The sequence below is a fragment of the Urocitellus parryii genome, chromosome 1 (assembly GCF_045843805.1).
Source record: "Urocitellus parryii isolate mUroPar1 chromosome 1, mUroPar1.hap1, whole genome shotgun sequence".
Classification (NCBI taxonomy): Eukaryota; Metazoa; Chordata; class Mammalia; order Rodentia; family Sciuridae; genus Urocitellus; species Urocitellus parryii.
Genome location: NC_135531.1, coordinates 64,483,164 through 64,503,102, shown reverse-complemented (window position 1 = coordinate 64,503,102; position 19,939 = coordinate 64,483,164). Strand labels below are relative to the sequence as shown.

General features: G+C 38.4%; 1 protein-coding gene across 1 annotated transcript in view; it reads right to left on the bottom strand.

Annotated features, from left to right (window-relative positions):
- The window catches only part of Rasgrf2 (Ras protein specific guanine nucleotide releasing factor 2), a 231,658-nt gene extending 213,750 nt beyond the window's left edge, over positions 1-17,908 (bottom strand). The window contains exon 1 of the mRNA XM_026394561.2: positions 17,228-17,908. Within this exon, the coding sequence (XP_026250346.1) occupies positions 17,228-17,515 (288 nt within the window). The 5' untranslated portion in view covers positions 17,516-17,908. The remainder of the gene's footprint in view (positions 1-17,227) is intronic.
- Positions 17,909-19,939: the final 2,031 nt, after the last annotated feature.

The window sequence follows — 19,939 nt, the reverse complement described above, 5'->3', positions numbered from 1 at the left end:
ATAGGCAAAGTCTGAGATGGCAGATGTTTTACTCAGCTTTTTTGCTGCTGTGACTGAAAGGCCCATCCAGAACAACTATAGAGGAGGAAACATTTATTTAGGGGCTCATCATTTCAGAGATCTCAGTCCATAGAGAGCAGGCTCTATTGGGGGTAGGGGTGGAATCTAGGTGATATAGGATATCATAGCGGAAGAGTGTGGCAGAGGGAAACAGCTTACACAGTGATCAGGAAGCAGAGAGACTCCACTCTCCAGATACAAAATATATACTCCATAGCCCCACATGCAATGAACCACTTTCTCTAGCAACACCTCACCTGCCTCCAGTTACCACTCAGTTAATCCCATCAGGAATTGATTCACCAATTAAGTTAAGGCTATAACCCAGTCACGTCTCCTCCAAACCTTCTTGCATTGTTTCACACAAGAGCTTTTGGGGGACACCTCAATATCCAAACCAAAATAGCAGAAGGTTGCGTCTTCCATATCTTCAGTGCCGATGGTGCTGGACAAACAACAAGAAAGAAACCTGAGCTGCAAATCAAGAGGCACCATTGAAAGGCATTGGATTCAGGCTGGGGTGTAGATCATTGGTACAACAGTTGCCTAATGTTCACAAGACCCTGAGTTCAATCCCCAGCCCTGAAATAAAGGAAGGGAGGAAGAGAGAGGGTTCTTCCACACTGACTATTCACTAGCACCCCACTCCCTGCCATGCCCTAGCTCTCAGGGCCTTAACATGGGGCCCAGAACACAGGAATCATAGAGGTTTTTAAACTAGCTCTAAGGCTTTCTTTCCTCAGGTCATATATTTCCAGCCCCTAGCTAAGGCTCAAGCTTAACAAATACTAACTGACTAAATCTGGTTCTATTAACCAGGTTTCCCATTTAGTAAAGGTTTGATCTGGGTGAATTACTAAGCCACTCCAAGCTCAGTGTCTTTCTGCAAAATAATCAAGTCAGCGTCATTTCAAGGTTGTGAAGATTAAGTGAGATAATGTTTGTAAAGCGCTTAGCATTAAATTAACGATGACTTCTACAATAGTATAATATAAAACAATGTTCACAAAAAGCTAAAAGCTAGTGTCCTAAATGAAATCGTTTAATTTTATTTTACTTTCTAAGAAGAGCTGACTTATACCTGCAGAAAGATAATGGCTTTAAAATAAATGTTCACCAACTAAAATAGATGCCAGATAGATATACCTAGCCAGCCAGCCATCAGATCTGAGCAATCTATTTAAAAGCAAAATTTAAACTCACCGTGTGAAGAATGAATGGGAACGGTGCCTTGGTACCATCAAAATAGACACCTTGCTAGACTAGAGGTGTAGCTCAGTAGTAGAGCACTTACCTAGCATGGGTGAGGCCCTGGATTGGATCCCCACACAGCATCACAGAAAAGATATAAATATATATATGGGGGGTGGTGTATACGTGTATGTGTTTGTGTGTGTGTGTATACCTAGACACCTCACCACCTGTGAGTAACATGAAGGTAAACATCTATAAAAATAATATTATAACTACAAAATTATATTTGTTTTATTTGGTTCAAATATCTAGTATCAAAGATGTTCCGAAATTAAATTGGTAAAATAAGGATTAGTGATTTATCACTTCTTAGTAATTTTTGACTATTGAACTAAATGTAATTAACATACAAGTTTCCAGGGTAATAAAAAGATCATTTCTTCACTGCTCTGCAAGGAGTTTCACACATTGTTAGACTCAATATTAAAACTCATTGCTGGGCTGGGGCTGTAGCTCAGTGGCAGAGCGTTTGCTTAGCATGTATAAGGCACTGGGTTTGATCCTTAGCACCACATAAGAAATAAATTAATTAAAAAAACAAAGACATTATGTGTCTCTCTACAACTAAAAAAAAATGTAAAAAAAATTCATTGCTAAGTAGTAAATGGCCAAATAGCTTGTTACAGAAACCACCACTCCCCGACCCCCAACACACACAGAGAACAATTTCAAAAGCTGGAAACAACTCACAAAAAAAAAAGTATCTGAAAGTTTCACTGGGCTAACAGCCAAGCCATGAGAAATAGCCACCTGAGAGAAAGGAGATAAACTACTGAGTCGACAATCTGGGAAGTTCTTCCTCTCAAGGCATTTGCCAACTTATAGGTTTACAAAGCCAAGAGGCTAAAAGCCAAGCAGAGAGCGTAGCTAAAATGCTGGGAACCAGCGCTGCATGTTTGGCACTCTTTCGGGGCTGAGGAAAGGAAGGAGAAAGAATTGTGTAAACATCTTAGATTTCCAGATAGGACACTGGAAAGACTTGACTTTAGAAACTGGAGCAAACCGGCCGCTGACAAAGCTCTCACAAAGCCCAACACCCAGCTGACAGCTCATCTCAGAATTGATTAATATAACAAACCCCCACACTAATGCCTGCAAGAATGCACAAGTAAACCTCCTCTGGAGGAAAATAAAATCATCCAGGGCCTCAAAGGACTTCTACTGTTCATACACAATGTCCAGCATTCAATCAAAATTACAGGGCATACAAGCAACTATAGGTCTGCTGCTAAGCCTTTGTTGAAACTGATGATGAAACTTTGTGACTCTCTGTCCTAAAATTCCTACAAAGATCTACAAATGTTGGAGAGCCAAACTTTGCTTGTCAAAAGAAAATGACAAATATTCAAGGATATAGCTGGGTTGGCCCCAGCAGCATTTCACCTTTACATTTTAAAAAACAAGCTGGGCATGGTGGCATATGCCAATAATCCCAGCTACTGAGGCAGGAAAATTGCACGTTTGAGGCCAGCCTAGCAACTTAGTAGGAACAGCCCCTCACCCTGCAAAAAAAAAAAAAAGAGTAGCAAGAGTCCCTCTGAGTGGATTCCCTACTCTGGTACTGGAAGCAAAGCCATTTGACTCCTGGAGATTGATTCCCTAAATGCCTGGGCCTGATGGTTAGGCTAAGCTGAGACCAGAGATGCTGCCTGGGGTGCTATAGCTATTCAGCCTCCGTGCTGGCCATGCAGAAGCAAAAGCAGATGCTGTTGTTCCATTCAGAGGACAAAACTCAGACTTTGGGGTAGTTGACAATTGGCATGGCTGTTTGGTCTGCCATGTGGAAAACTGCAGCCTGGCAGATTAAAGAGACCCTTCCAAGGCAAAACAACCCTGGAAACAAATCATGGCTGCTAACTGAATGCATATGTAGATGTTCCCAGTAAGGACCAATTCTTTGATGGGATCAAGTGAAATCAAGCTGCTGATCATTATGGCTCTCCTTCTAATGCAGAGGCCACCACTATGTGACAGACTGAGGGCTCCTACCAAAAGCTGATCATTTGTCTTACAAGAGGAGAGGTCATATTGCTAGCAGCAGTACCCTCCTGCTCCTGAGATTGGTTCTCAGGGTTGTCTCACTACTGTTGATACTTTATCAGGTGACTGGTCATCTGTGTCCAGCCATACCATTGTGGTCCTTGAAACTAACAATAGACTGATTGCCCTACTTTTTCTCCTTCATCTGTTTCTACATATTTTAGTAAGGCATTTTAATCATTGAATTCCGTTGAGAAGATATCCTCCTCTTGGCCACTTTTGAATAATGATCAAGATAAAGGGGTGGGAAGAATGATTATAGGGTGATTACGGAGTATTGCAAAGATCTATTTTGAAAACTGAGGATTCTGCCTCCAACAATGCTGGATACCAACCACCTTCTTTCCCTCCCAGCACGCCCAGGCCAGCCTGGTGGGCACACCCTCCAGGGGGCAGCATAGCTGAAAGAGGCCTCAGGGGTTCACATTTAACTCTGGTTAACTTGTATGAAGTTTCCTTGTTTCTCTGGTGCTGGACCCTTCCAGATGAAAGGTTTAGGTGTAAGTAGAGAAGAAGGTAAAGTTGGAGCTAGATACCCACATTTCTCCACCTCCACAAAATGCCCGGATTTTTGTGGAGATGAGGAAAAAGTAACAACCCAGGCTCTGGGGAAGGAACACCAAAAGGATGGAGGTAGAAGAACATTATAATTTTTTTGTTTTTTCAATTGCCCTGAGAGCCTTCCTCCATAAGGAAAACATCCACCCTGGTGTGGCAATCTAAACTGCTGTAAGATTCACATGCTATTTACATGGGTCTTCTGGGACCTATCTGATGGCTTTGAACACATGGATATATCAGAGCAGCAGGGGAGGGCCCCACTCCTGCATCTTCCACGCAAGGCAGCTCCTGACATTGTCCTCATCCCCATTCACTTCATGCGCAGACAAATGCCACAAAGAAAAAGATACACAACTTGTACTATACAGTTCATAACTTCTGTTCATCAAAAGACACCATGAAGGGTGTGTCTCAGAGGTAGAGCACTTGTCTGGCATAAGTGAGGCTCTGGGTTCAATCCCCGACCCGCAAAACAGACACAACAACAACAAAGACAACCACTGAGATGGTAGAAAGGAAAGATGCTAGGAGAAAATATCTTTAACACACATCATTGACAAAGGACTCATATCTTCATTTTATATGTATGCATGTATGAGTGTGTTTGTGTGTATGTATGTGTGTGTGTAAAATTCTAATATTCAACCATTTCTGATGTACAAAATTAATAATTCATTACCTTAACACTTATAACTCCTACAAATCAATTCAATAAAAAGTGGATAAAGATCAAATAAGCACTTTAAAACAGAGAATAGCCAAACAGTAAACAAGTAATACCAAGAGTTGAGAGAATGTAGAGGATTTTTTTTTTTTTTTGAGGTGCTGGGCATTGCACCAAAGGCCTTGAGTGTGCTAGGCCACTGAGCTACATCCCCAGACCCTTTTCCATATTTTTTTTACTGGATACATAATAGTAGAATCTAATTTGTCATCACATATATGTACATGCACATGATATAACAATACAATCTGTTAAAATTGTTCCTCAGTATTTCCCTTTCCCTCCACCCCACCCTCCCCTGGTCCCTTTCTTCTTCTTTACTGATCTCCTTTTGCTTTTCATGAAATCCCATCCTCCACATCTTTCTTTTCCTTTAACCTCTTCAGTTGCCACGTATGAGAGAAAACACAACCTTTGATTTCTGAGTTCTACTTCTTTCTCTTAGTATAACAGTCTCAAGTTCCATCTATTTTCCTGAAAATGACATAATTTCATTCTTCTTTATGAATGAATAAAACTGCATTGTGTATATTTACCATACTTTGTTTATGCATTCATCCACTGATGGACACTTATGCTGGTTCCATAGACTGGATATTGTGGATTGTGATGCTATAAATATAGATATGCATGTACCACTATAGTATGATGACTTCAATTCTTCAGGACAAATACTGAGGAGTGGTATACTTAGGTCATATGGTGGCTCCATTCCTAAAATTTTGAGGAACCTCCATACCTATAGTGGTTGTACTAATTTACCATCCCAGCAACAGTGTAAAAGTAAAACTTTTTACCCATGCCCTCTCCAGCATCTACTGTTATTTGTATTCTTGATTTCTGTCATTCTAACTGGAATAAGATAAAAATCTCAGTGTCATTTTGATTTGTTTCTTTTTTTGCTAAAGATCTTGAACAATTTTTAAAATTTATTTGTTGGTTATTTGTATTTCTTGTGAGAAGTGTTTAGTTCATTTGTTCATTCATTGATTGGGTTATTTCTTTTAATGGTAAGTTTTTTAAGTTCTTTATATATTTTGAATAATAATCCTGTGTCAGAAGAGTAGCTAGCAAAGATTTTTCGCCCATTCCCTCTCTTCACATTCTAAATTATTTCCTTCACTGTGCAGAAGCTTTTTTAATTTGATGCCATCCAATTTATTAATTCTTGGTATTATTTCCTAAGCTGCTGCTTCTTGAGGAAGAAGTTGTTGTTTGCACCTATATGTGCATGACCGGAGGCCAGTAATCATATTGTGGTGCAGATAAGGTGAGAGAGTAAAGTTGCTACTGAAAGGAGACACATTTTCTTTCAGGAGTTTAAAACTTTCTAGTCTAATTCCTGGGTCTTTGATCCATTTTGAGTTGACTTTTTTGCAGGATCAGAGAAGGATCTGGTCTCATTCTTCTACATATGGATAATCAGTTTTCCTAGCACCATTTTAAGACTGTCCTTTCTCCAACATATCTTTTTGATACCTTTGTCAAGGATCAGATGATTGTACCTGTGCAGGTTTGTCTCTGTATCTTCTATTCTGTTCCACTGGTTTATGTGTCTGTTTTTATGCCAGTTACTATAGCTGTTATAATTTGAGATCAGGAATTGTGATACCTCCAAGTATTGTTGTTTGGGGGTTTTATTATTTGTTTGTTTATTTTTTACTTTTTTGGTTTAGAATTGCTTTGGCTATTCTGGGCCTTTTGTTGTAAATTAATAAAAGAACTGTTCCATCTAGAAAAAATACAGAACCATTTTTTCTAATTCTGTGAAGAATGCCATCGTATTTAGATGGGAATTACATTAAATCTGTATATTGCATTTGGTGATATGGTCATTTTAATGATAATAATTCTTCCTACCCAAACATGGGAGGTCTATCTTCTTCTGCCTTCTTTAATTTCTTAAGTTTCTACAGTTTTCATTAAGAGGTCTTTCACCTCCTTGGTTAGATTTATTTCCAGTTTTTTTTTTGAGGTTATTATTAATGGGATTGCTTTCCTTCTCTGCAGGTTCATTATTGGTGAATAGGAAAACTATTGATTTTTTGCACGCTGATTTTGTAACCTGCTGCTTTGCTGAATTTGTTAGCTCTAGCAGTCTTTTGGTGGAGCTTTTTGAGTCTTCTAAGTATAGGATCATATTATCGGAAAACAGTGATAATTTGAATTCTTCCTTTCCTATTTTTATCCATTCTATTTCCTTCTCTTGCATAATTTCTGGCTAGAACTTCTATACTATACTGAATAGAACTAGTGAGACAGGACACCCTTGTCTTGTTCAAGAGAATGGCATTCTTACATGCTGCTGGTGGGAGCAACCTTGTAGAACTATGTAGGGCATAACACAATCCATCATATACAAGAAACCAATTAACCCTAAAAATTGTTCATCCATAATATTGAAATTGAAATATATATATATATATATATATATATATATATATACATGCACACACACTCACACACACACACATACCCATAAATACATATATCCTTTGAACAACTTCATTTCTGAGTATGCATAATCAACAAAAAGTATACATGTATGTACACCAAATGACTTATGTACAAATTTTCATAGTACTATTTGTAATAACTCCATATTAAAGACAACCCAAATGTCCATCAACAGTAAAACGGATAAAGAAAGTGTTGTATACTCACTCAGTAGAAACAAAGAAATGTAAAGGAACAAACTGCAACATCTAAAAATATGGATGAATCTTACTGAGGAAAAGAAGCCTGACATAGAAAAAATGCAGTGTGGGCCTGAGTATATGAAGTTCATAACTGGGAAAAAATAACTAATGGTGTCACAAGGAAGGATGGTGGGTACCCCTGAGGTAGTTTCTAGAGGCCTGATCATGTCCATTGCTCAGTCTAGATGCTGATCACAAAAAATTTATTGATTTTGTGAAAATATATCAAGTGTCACACTTGTGATTTATGTACTTTTCTGCATATATACTACACTCAGAAAAAAAGAGTTTTGTTTTAATTTACTTTAAAATAACAGTATTTAAATAATCTCTAAAATATTAAAAAGTAAAAAATCATTACAAATATGACCCTTGAACAGTACTGGAGGCATTACATCACCAGAGGCCAGAAATCATATTGTGGTGCAAATAAGGTGAGAGTGTAAAGTTGCTACTGAAAGGAGACAATGTGGTTTATCGTGAGGAACAAATATTAGGTTGGTGAAAATAAAATTACTAGCTTGATGAAGGAACTAGATGGGTCAATACTTATGTCTATCAAACCCACCAAACTTTCCGTGAAACTCCCTCATCCACAGCACCCACTGTCTTGCAGTTGATTCACAGATCCGTGACAGGCCAGTGATTTTGTCTGACCTTAACATATAAACTGAACAATCAGATTCTATCTCACAAGAATATGAGACTAAATAAATAGAGATGTGCTATGGTAAAAACTGAAATTAAAAAAAAAAAGCAGGGCCATTTTCTTCCCTGAAAATGAGCCACATCAGGTGTGATTGACTTCACCACTGAAGGAAGAAGAACTTGCTGATCCAGGAAAAAAAAAAAAAAAGACAAGAAAAATGGAATCAAAATGTTGAAATCAGTACCATGGCGGGTATGGCAACCTGAAATCTGGGGAAGCAGAAGCTATGAGGAGACAGAAACAGCGGGAATTAACAAGACATCAATACACTGAAAACCAGATCAATCAGGAGCATCATCCAAAGAAGAGATAAGTCCCAATAAGGTAGAGAACCATTCACCCTTAGATTACCTTACAATATTTCTCACTGTCCCCCCACACTGAGATGTGACCTTTATTTAAGACAATCTGAGTTCATATTTCTCCCTTGCAATCAAAAGGGCATAACACAATCCATCATATACAAGAAACCAATTAACCCTAAAAACTGTGCCAATACTAGAAAAACGAACTCCATTCTTGATAAATGAAGCCTTGGCAATTGCCTTAAAATAACATTGTCTAGCTGTTGGTCCTCTGAAAAATGAATGAAACATTGGTTTATAGATAATGTCCTCACTGTTGCAAAGCTGTGCAAAGCACTGAGTGAGAAGCAGCATCCACAGCAACAGTGGCCAAAACTCATTCTTCACTCTAAATGGAAGACAACTCAATGAGTTTGGTGAATAGACTCCAATTTAAAAAAGAGATCTTTCAATGAGAGATCATCAATAATCTAATTGCCCCATAGAATGGGGTCAAATTACGAAAAATTCTTTCACTGTGATCCTGGTTAAACAACTGACTTCTTCGTTTCTTTAGGATTTGACACACTGGAATTTATTGGAAAGTTAATTCTACCATCTTATATCTTCACAACAACTGTCTTTGGTTTGTTCCTTTATTATAGCATCAAAGAAACAAAAAGATGACTGCCATTATGATAACACTCATTCTAACAGAAACACATGACAAACTCTTTCCAAGAGAGTTCTTTCCAGAGCTACATCTAGTGCAATCTTCATCGCCAAACAAGACTACGCCAAAGAGGAAAAGAAAAAAAAAATTTAATGTACAAGTGAAATAACACAATGTCTGGGACTTTACTTAAGATAATGGGGAGGGGGAGTGCATGTGGAGGGAAACAGACATAATAAAAAATGACAGAAAGCTGAAGAGTTTGGAAGCTGGATGATGGCATTCTGTAAACTATTCTATTTTGTATGTGTTAAAGAATTTTTTTAAGTGGAAGGCTGGAAAAAAACTTCCTAAGTGTTCTTAATAATGAAAGCAAAAAAGATGAAAATCAGAGAAGAATTGTATTGGAAAGTAAGTAACAGAAATGCTAGTTGACGAATGTGCTCACTGCTTGCCCTGTGCCAGGCCCTATGCTAGAAGCCTGGCCTGGATTATTGCCCTCACAACAACCCGGTGAAGTCAGTGTGGTCATAATCCCCATCCCCCAGGCTGAGAATCAGGTTTAGAAAGAGAAATTGTTCAAGATCATGTCTCTCGAATGTAGTGGAGCCAAGACTGAAAGCTACACAGTTTAACTCCTGAATGAACCTCCACCTCACCTGGACATGGATATCCTTAAAGGTAAAAGAAAGCAAATTCATATTGGATATGAGTGGCCTCCAATTCCTGTGAATCACTAGCATTGTCTCATCATGATACTTCTGTAATGAGTGACACTGTTACATAAGGGGAGACCAAGTTATCACCTCCCTGTTCCCCCATTGCTAACCCCAGGAAAGCTCCAAGCTCTCAAACCGGCGTCTGTTTGCAAGGACTAACCCCACTGTTCTCATTAGTCACAAGAATGGCATGGGCTCATAAACACAGTTCAGGAAGTGATTCAGGCATTGTCTAAATTAAATCAGACACTGACAGAATAAGACATCTCAGGAACCCGAAAATAATGCTGAATACCAGCAGCTAGAATCCCTCACATTCCTGCTGTATGATCATCACAAGCCTCAGCAATGTCCTATCACAAGTACTGGAAAAGTGAAACAGTGGACCACGTTTTTAAAATGAAGCACAAGATAATCAATAAGTCTTATTTTTAAGCATATATTGTTTTATCTCATTTTATTTGTATCTTTTTAAATCTTATGAGAATTATAATTCTATTTAATGTACTCTGATGCTATAATTGTTCTTATATAAACCTCCCCAACATTTTTTTTGGGGGGGGAGGGTATTGAACCCAGGGGCACTTAACCACTGAACCATGTCCCCAACCCTTTTTATATTTTATTTTGAGACAGATTCTCACTAAGTTGTTTAGGGCCTTGCCAAGTTGCTGAGGCTGGCTTTGAACTTGCAATCCTCCTGCCTCAGCCTCCCAAGCCACTGGGATTACAGGCATGCACCACTGCACCCAGCTAGACAACCCAAACTTTCTTTATTGTTTCTTCCTTCACAGTTCAAAATCAACAACAATAACAAAAAGCTTAATAGTTAAATAAATACATATCAACTCAAATTTGGGTTTTTTTTCCTGCCTTTTCTTTAAAATTATATATGGAGTATTTTGCAGTCACTGTGAGGAGTTTCAGGGAAAATTATTTGAACCTTTATTTTTCATTGAATCATAAGCTTTTAAAGTGCCAATAAAAAGGAAAACTATGAGAACATGTGCTTTCTGCATCTCTGTTCCATCTACCAATGCCAATATTTTCTGCAAAAACAATTTTAAAAAAACACAAAAACTGCTACTGTTCTTCCCCCCCCCAAAAAAATATATATCACAATCATATTTCAACTCCTTGGGCAAAATAGTAACATATATCCTTTGGTGGTGCCAAATTAATGTATTTTAACTCAATCAACTAAAATTTAAATGTTATACCAATGGAAATATAATGAATAATCTGGAAGACTGGTGAGTTTTTAGAAGGGCCAAATATTACAAAAGAGTCAAATATTTCACACAGTGCTACGTCCATACCTAACAAACATTATTTCTATTTTCATTTACTAAGATGTTACCTACACAATCATATGTTACTGAGAAATACATCATTCAGTGAATTCATTTAGTGGACATTACAGTGTGCTTATACAAACCTAGATGGTATAGCCCACTGCAAACCCACACTGTGTGCAAGAGTTACTGTGGGGTACGCAGTCCATCGTTGATTCAATGGTCTTTATGCAGTGCAGGGCTATTTACAGGGCTTTATTTAAGGTAAACAGATTCCAGAGAAGAATTTATACTTCTGTAATTAATATAATAGAATAATTACATGTCCTTAGTCCTGAAAAATAAAGCTCCTTCAACTATACAGATTAGATTGTAACTCACCTCTTTGAAATGTCAATGATACACAGAAAATCTGCAAACCCCCATCATATATAACTGCATAAACAGTTTAATATTCAATGACTGAATGTAACAATCTTAATAAACAATACACACACACACAAACACACATTCCTTTCTTATAGGATAAATAAATAGGCATAAAAATACCAAGTAACTTTAAAGTTGTAAAAATTAGGATTTAAGACCCAAACAAATCCATTTGCCAATCTGCTTTATTTTATCAAAAAATAACCTTAAAGAATAAGATTTTCTTTTCTATAAAATTTAAATTATATTGACTATAATATTGACTACATTTTTAAGTAGTATTGGAGAATGTAGATAAAATCAATTTAAAAATATAATATGTATTACATAGATAGCAATACAACTGTTTTAGTAAACTATGATTTTTCTAATTTTCAACTTAAAAAATGTATAATAAGCTACAATAATTTTCTTGCTAACAACAAAACATTTGACCATCACAAATACTCTAGGTTTATTATCCAATGTAAGGTCTCTATTATTCAATTCCAAAATAAATAAAAAAGTTATCATACATATTTTTCATCACTCAATAGTGCACTCAATTTTTCTCTGAAATTTGAAATAGTTATTATGTAATAAACCCATAGAAAGATAATTATCAAAGAAAAATAGTTTTGAGTACATCTATCACATCAAAGATGGATTTTCCTATGTTGAATTCTCAATAATAAATACAGTAATCTGAAAACAGTAGGTCTGGTGTAGTCAAAATTAAAATAACTAAATTTTACTAATCAATGAATTTCTTTTCTTTGCTTAATTTTAATGGAGGAACAATTACAAAGTATAAGTAATAAATTATTTTGGTTCTCCAGATTGTATTTTTAAACATCTTATATGACTTAGCATAAAAATTTATTCCATTTTCCCTTCATTTGTGGTTAGTAAGGAAAGGTTGAAAAGAAAACATGGATTTGTTTATTAAAATGAATTAAACAATATGAACAAAAATGAAAATCCACCATCCACACTTTATACCCCCTGCAAATATTTAAGAGTTTGCATGTAACTCTGTCTAATTCAATAAAAGGATTAAAATCTTTTTCTTGTAATCGAGTTAGGAAAGTTAAAATAAGGTGATAGGAAATAATAGTAATGAGGTGATAGGAAAATAATATAAATGTGAACCCCTTTTGAGATTAAATCAATATGCTTAATTCATCACAAATATGACAAGTATCTACAGTACACACTTGCAGAGCTAAGGAGATACCCCCACACACACACTAAACAAGGCAGTTGGGCTATAGAAACTTTAACATCACTAGAAGAAGAAGAAGAAAGCAGGCTTTGTTGCTGTACACATCTCTTGCTAGCAGGCAAGACAACTACTTAAACACACCAGACTAACTGGGATGTGTGCTTTAAAAAAAAATAATATCTATTTTTCAATATCTTTATTCATTTATTTTTATATAATACTGAGGATAGAACCCAGTGCCTCACATGTGTAAAGCAAGCTCCCTACCACTGAGCCACAGCCACAGCCACAGAATATGTACTTTTTACACCAAGTACAAGTATCTACAAAGGTCCATCTTTGAAGTAAAGGAATTCCCAATGAAATTGTTTGTTTAAAAGTAAATCCCAGGGGGAGGGAAGAGGGCAAGGAAGGGAATAGTACCAGGATGGAAATGGGAAAAACTATGTTATATTTATTTATGAATATGTTAAAATGAACCCCACTGTGATATATAACTACCATGACTAAAAAAAATTGTTTTTAAATTCAAGTAAGTCAAATTTTTCTATAAACATATATTGGTCTACAGTTGTATTTCTCAAGAATTAACAATAGTCATTTAAATAGTTTTCAAAGGGCAATATAAATGAACAAAATAGTGATTCACACATTACATTCCCAACTCCCATCTCATCCACATTTTCCATTTCTTAAAGATCAGTGGTAGAGCGCTCACCTAGCACGTGTGAGGCACTGGGTTCCATCCTCAGCACCACATAAAAATAAATAAATTAATTAATTAATTAATTTAATTAAAAAGGTATTGTGTCCATCTACAACTAAAAAAATTTTTTAAATCAGTTTTAAATACAATCTCCTTAGCAAGGCATTCTATGGCATAGTTAGTCTTCATATCTGGAGTTGGACTTTAATTAGCTACCTAGAACTGGTCTAACCTCAGTATTAACATAGGTAAAAATAAAAATGATGATGATGACAACGATCTCCAAGAGCTAAAGTGAAGTTTAAATTAGATGAAGTGATGGAGGATAATATTTCAAGCACAAAGTCAGACATACAGAAGGTACTTAAGAAATGCATGTTCCCTTTCTCCTTAACAGCCTTACCTATAATGAGAGGGAAGTTTTTCATTTCCCATTAAATGGAGCTTTCTTAAGAAGAAGTGCTATCCAGACACATTTGGAGAAAAGAAACATCATTTTGACAAAAAGGAACCACTTAGAAAACCAAATTCATTGCGATTATATCACTATTACTATGCCAAAAAAAAGTAGTCACCATATAAGGCTGATAAGAGAGCCTAGCAATCTGCCAAGGAGTCTCAAGGGAAATCTTGAAACACTAAGAAATGCATGAAGCAGTGTATATTTGGAAAGTGACAAATACCTTTCATTTTTTGTTTGTTTGTTTTGTTTTTGTTTTCCCACATAACTGGTAACAGTTTTAGACAAACAGCTAAAAAAAAGAAAAAGAAAAAACCTTGGATTTTTTTCTTTTCTTTGGTCAACCAATTTACTTTGAATCATTATTTAAATAAAGCAAAATAATGAGTGTTTTCGTGTAATTACCATAAAAACACAATTAATTATAATTTTAAAATTAGAAGTAGAATTTAAACTCTTAAGAATGTTTAGAGACAATGTATACCACGAATTACATCAATCATTGTAACTGTTGAAGACACTATATGTCTTCATCCATTGGAAAAGATAAGAATGTCTCTCAGCTGGCATACATCTGTAATCCCAGCTACTAAGGAGGCAGAGGCAAAAAGATTGAAAGTTTGAGGCTAGCCTGGGCAACACAGAGAGACCCTATCTCAAAATAAAACATAAAAGGGGCTGCAGAAGTAGTTCGGTGGTAGAGTACTCAGGTTCAGTCTTGCAGTACTACAAAAAAAAAAAAAATCTCTGTCAATGATGTTATTCTAGGTCTGCATATCTGCTGACCTGATTTTTCAGAATGTCCGTTTCAGTCACCTGCTTGTCCTCAGCTTCTCAGATGCACTTTTTATTACAGATTCCCATAATCTTTAAATCTGTGAAACTGCCTTTCACATCCCCCACAGGCAAAAAGCTCATGCCATCCATTTGAACCTTGGAAACAGAAACTGCCAATATTGGAAGGCAATTTAAAAATCATGTTATTTCCAAATGCTTAATTTTCACATATTACGACATAGAGATTTCACAGGGTGGGGACGGAGAAAACATTAAGAGATTTGTCTAAAAGAGTCACTAGGCAACATGGTAGAGGAAAACTACTGTCTCTTGAAATCTTATTTCAAGTTCTTACCTTCAACTAGGGTTATAGGGTTGAGGATAGAGTTACACAGAAAGCTCTAGAAACATATGTGGAGAAGATGACCTTGAGATCACATCCTCCCTCAAGCTCACCAGTCACTCAGGTCCATGACTCCTCAGAGTTTGAGAGGATTCAATCATAACAGAAACACAATTAACCCAAAGGGAACCAATGGCGTAAACCGTAGATTTAATATAGCGTTTCTCCTTCTTTCTTATTTCCACAACATTGTCTTATTAATTCTTCAAACACGCTCAGACAGACAGCCTTATTATGACATAGAGATTAAGCATTAGTCTGCTGGGCTAACCCAAGTCACCAAAGCATGTCTAACATAAGACAAAATTTAAGAGACTTCCCAATCCTACTTCGAATCTATTCTGGAATGGTGGCTTCTCTACATCTTAGTTTTAGATTCAAATATGAAAGCTTTTAATTTCTTACATAGGACCTTTCATATTAAAGATGCATAAAATGACTGAGAAATGGTCATAACTCACATGGTTGTAAAAAGAGAAAAAAGCTTCTCATAAGACCTCTTTAGAACTTCCACATGAAAGTCAAACTATTTGAGAATTCCATTTCTTTATTAAAGTCTGACTTAAAGAAAAACTGTCCTGAAGATAAGAATCCAGTATTTTCCAAGTAGAAAAATACCGGTTTACATATAATGATAACAGGTCAGAGAGCTATATAGGTTGTAACAAGTAACAGCTCCCCACCCAGAGCTAAAAAGAAAAAGAGAAATTAAAGTACCTTCTTTTATTTTAGACACAATAACTTAAAAACCTATTTGTTTTGGTTTCTGTGGGGCATTGGTATACAGGATTTAAAAAAAAAGAATCTCATCAATAGAAAAAATCTGTTTCCTCAAAAACTCTTCTAATTTAAATTCTAAAATGCACAACTTGAAATTTATGTTTATATTTCCAGTGCTTATACCTACCAAGTTGGAAATCAGTTTTTCAAATGACTCTGAACATGCCCTCAACCACCAAAGGGCATATTTTTAAAATTTCGGATTTGTAAGTGTTATAACAAGTGTAATCAGTTAAGTTCATTAATGATTTACAGTGACACCAAAGTGGAAAAAAAATGAAACTTCTGAATGATCTAGTTTTAACTCCTTTTCATTTTACACATTGTTTTATGAGCCCCAAGAGGTTAGGTAAGTATCTTCTGCATTATTTCCTGGCTAGCGCCTCCCACAGCCTCTGTAGTCTGCAGCAGATACAGTTTGGTCTGACTTGCATGGAAAATTCAGCTACGAAATATTTTTATTCAACAGCTAAGACAATCAGTCTCCCCGCACCCCTACCCACAAGGTTTGGATCTAGAAGCAAAGTGAGAACATTTGGGAGCACAAAATTAGTCTGCTTTTATTTTAATAACCAAACAGTGATTGAAAAGAAATATTTTGTATTTGCAGAAATGGGGGACAGGGGTTACTAAATCTAGAAGGTCCCTCCTCCCCACCCTCTGCGCACACCAGAAAACTTACAAAATTGTGACCCAGAATTTAAAGCTCGCACTCAATTTCAAAGCATTCATTAAAAAGTACAGAAGCGTCCTTTTTAAAATGTCCACATTTTGAAACACAGCAAGAATGTGGCCGACCAAATATTAACCCTAAGAAGAATGGATGGATACACATTTACCTTCATAACTGACCCCATCAGGTCAAATGTTTAGCAAAGTAAACTGATCTAAACCACAAGGACTGACTGAAAATGACGGACAGGAGTGTCTCTTGGTTTTGGGAACACCGTTAGTTCCCAGCACAGCCAGCGGTCAATCTTCCGCAGGTAAAGAAATCTACACGCGCCCGCGGGTAAGGGAGAAACCAAACTTTCCCAAATAAGTTAGTTGGGTCTTGCCAATCTAAATCCAACAGGTGTCAAAACACATCACCACACAAAATCCTTCTGAACAAGTTCTAGAAAAGCACCACCGGATGGTTAGCAGAGAAACTGAAAGGACCCGACCTTCATCAGGATTGGGAAAAAGCCGGGTCCCTGTTCCAACTGATCACTTAGTGGTGGGGTGGGAGAGATGAAGATGGGAGAATCCCTGTATGCAGGTAGGGAGACGCTAGGAGATGTCCTGCCACAGACTCTGCAGGGGGATCTTGGAACACCATCCCTGAGCTCAGTTAAACCCCCCTCCTCACTCCCAAGCCACACACAAATACACGCTATCCTAGGGTTAGAACAGCTTGGGTGTACTGATGTTCCAGACTGGGAGACTGAGAAGGGAAGGTGTGTAGTACCTGCTTGTCCAGAGTGTCCCGGGCCCCTCCAGGTCCGGCGCCGGCCCTGGGTGGCGCGGGTGTCCGTTCGCAGCTACAGCCCTCCAGGAGGTACATGCCCGCCGGGCGGCCGCTCTGCTCGCCCTCGAAGTAGAAGAGCACATTTTGGTAAAGAGCAAACCACTTCTCGTGCCAGCGACTCGCCTCCGCCGCCTTCTTGCTCAGGAAGCCGCGCTTGGTGCCCTCCTTGCGCGCAAGGAAGGCCAGGTACAGGGCGTGCCCCTCGTTGTAGCGCACGCTCTTCTGCATGTTGAGAAGGCTAGGGAGGTTTGGGTGGCCTCCCGCTTCACCCCAGCCTCAGGGCCATCTCTCGGCAGTCTCCCCCGAGGGCACGCCCGCTCTGGTGCTGGCTGGCGTAGGGCGCCCCCTTTCCCGACACAGCGCGCAGGGCACACTGCCCGTCCCCGGGGAGCGGCCGCGCGCGGGTCTGAGAGGCGCAGAGCAGGGTCCGGAACACGTTCTCCGCCTAGATCGCCGCCCTACCCTCGAGACGAAAGTCGCCGAGCCTGGGACGCCTGGGTGGAGAGCGGTCCCCGAGGGCGCCGGAACCCGCCGCCGCTTCGCCCAAAGTTGCGGGAGCCGAGCCCCCGCGGCGGGCTGGGCGGTGCGATGCGAGGCAGCAGAGAAGGACTGTCCTCGGGCAACGCGCTCCAGGAGACAGAAGGTAAAACGTCACGTGGGAGATCAGCTGTAATCGGCTTGGAGACCGATTTAAAGGGCAAAGTCGGCGCAGTGGCGTGGCGGCGGCGGTGGCACAGCGCGCTCACCCCAGTGTGGGCTTTTCCCTTTCCTGCCCTGGCCCAGGCCTCTGCCCCAGCGCCGCCCGGATGGGGCAGAAAGCTGCAAGGTTGAGGAGCCAGGAGGCACCGCACACCCGCTCACAGGCACAAGGCGTGAGCGCACAATCACACAAAAAAATACACTTACATACACATAGACAAATGCATACTCACAAAATGCACACTTAGATCAATACATTCACACAAACGCAATGCGCACATACACACAAATACACACATACAAATGAACATTCATGCACAGACACATACATACGCACACTCACAGCATACATTTGCACAAATACACATTTACACAATGGTCACACTAATACAAACAAGAATAAACACAAATACACATATAGAAAATGTCATCCACAATATGCACTTCTTTTTACAAAAGTACAAATACACACTGTTATGCAGGTAACAACACACATGCTCGCATTGAGATGCTGGCTCAAACACAAACTCACACACAACATATACTCATACACATTTGCAGTCATACACATTAACATAAACAACACAGACATATAAACCTATTCACAAACAATACAAACACCTTGTTATACACAGACTCACACAAGCAATCATAAACACATATACAATGAATACGCATACACACATTCACATACAAACACATGTGCAACACATCCACCCCAAAATTCTTATACACACACATAACAGATAAATACGAATTCACACAAATCCATAAATTTACACAGACCCACTAGTACACCACATGCCCACACTCACTCCCACAGGTATGTTCCCATGGCAGTAGGAGTCCCAATGTGGCCTTTTATAAATGGCAACTTGGGCTTTTCTGCTTGTAGTGTTTTAAATGAACAGGGAAAGTTAATGAGAGCAGCCCAGTGTTCCCAAAAGTCATCAGATATGTTTCTTCCTCTTGGACACAGCAATCCTTTTTTTTTACAGGATTAAAATAAAAGAAACTAAATTTTCAGTGCAGAGTTTTCAAACAGGAAAAAATACCACCAAGGGAGACATTACTGACTGGCCGGGGCAAAATCCATCCCCAGAAGCCAAGCTATCAGGCTCACTGGATACTAGGACAGGAATTCATTTGATTAACAAATTTCAGAACTATAGCTACAGAACCAAGGACACCCCACCCCCACCCCTATAATATATAAGTGGAAAAAGAAATGATGTGCCCACAGCTTTGAGAGAAAGCTAGTGCAACCCCAGGGAGGGCCTGGTGTTTGATTCTGCTACACAATTTTTATTCCCCGTAGTCACTTACCATTAAAACAGTTTGCCATAAAGTGTTTATTTTTAAAGTAAACTATAATAAAATGCTTTTCTGGGCAGTGACTCTGTGTCAGTACACCTGTCTTGTCCCTATAGTTTTGTGTTCACAAATTGGTAGCCACGGGGTTCTGCCTGTTCTGTAGAGGCTGCCTTTACAGAATATTTTAACTCTGCCTCACTGAGCAGCTGAGTGGTTTTTGCATCTTACTGTCAAGAAAAACTTTCACTATTAAAAACTGCATAATAGAAAAAATGCCATTTTGAAATGACTCTGCGAGAACAGTGGTCATTCTTTTTACATATTTTTACATATCTAAAGGACAGAGCTGTGCTGGCTTGGGTTTACCCCAGCTGGGATCTGACATTGATTGTTCTGTGGAAGAAAGACAAGTTACTGAGACTGCACAATGTTTTGGGCCAATTGCCGGGGAGATGGTGATGGGCTCAGGGGGCCTTTTTTTTTTTCCCTTCTCTTGGGTGCATTCCAGTTCTGAGAACCAACCATAAGAAAGTAGGCACCTGTGTGGTTGAAAATTAAATTAAATTTTAATTAGTAGTTAAATTAATTTAATATTTGGTCATTAAATTGTTGAAGAGGGTACAAACATTTGCAAATTTA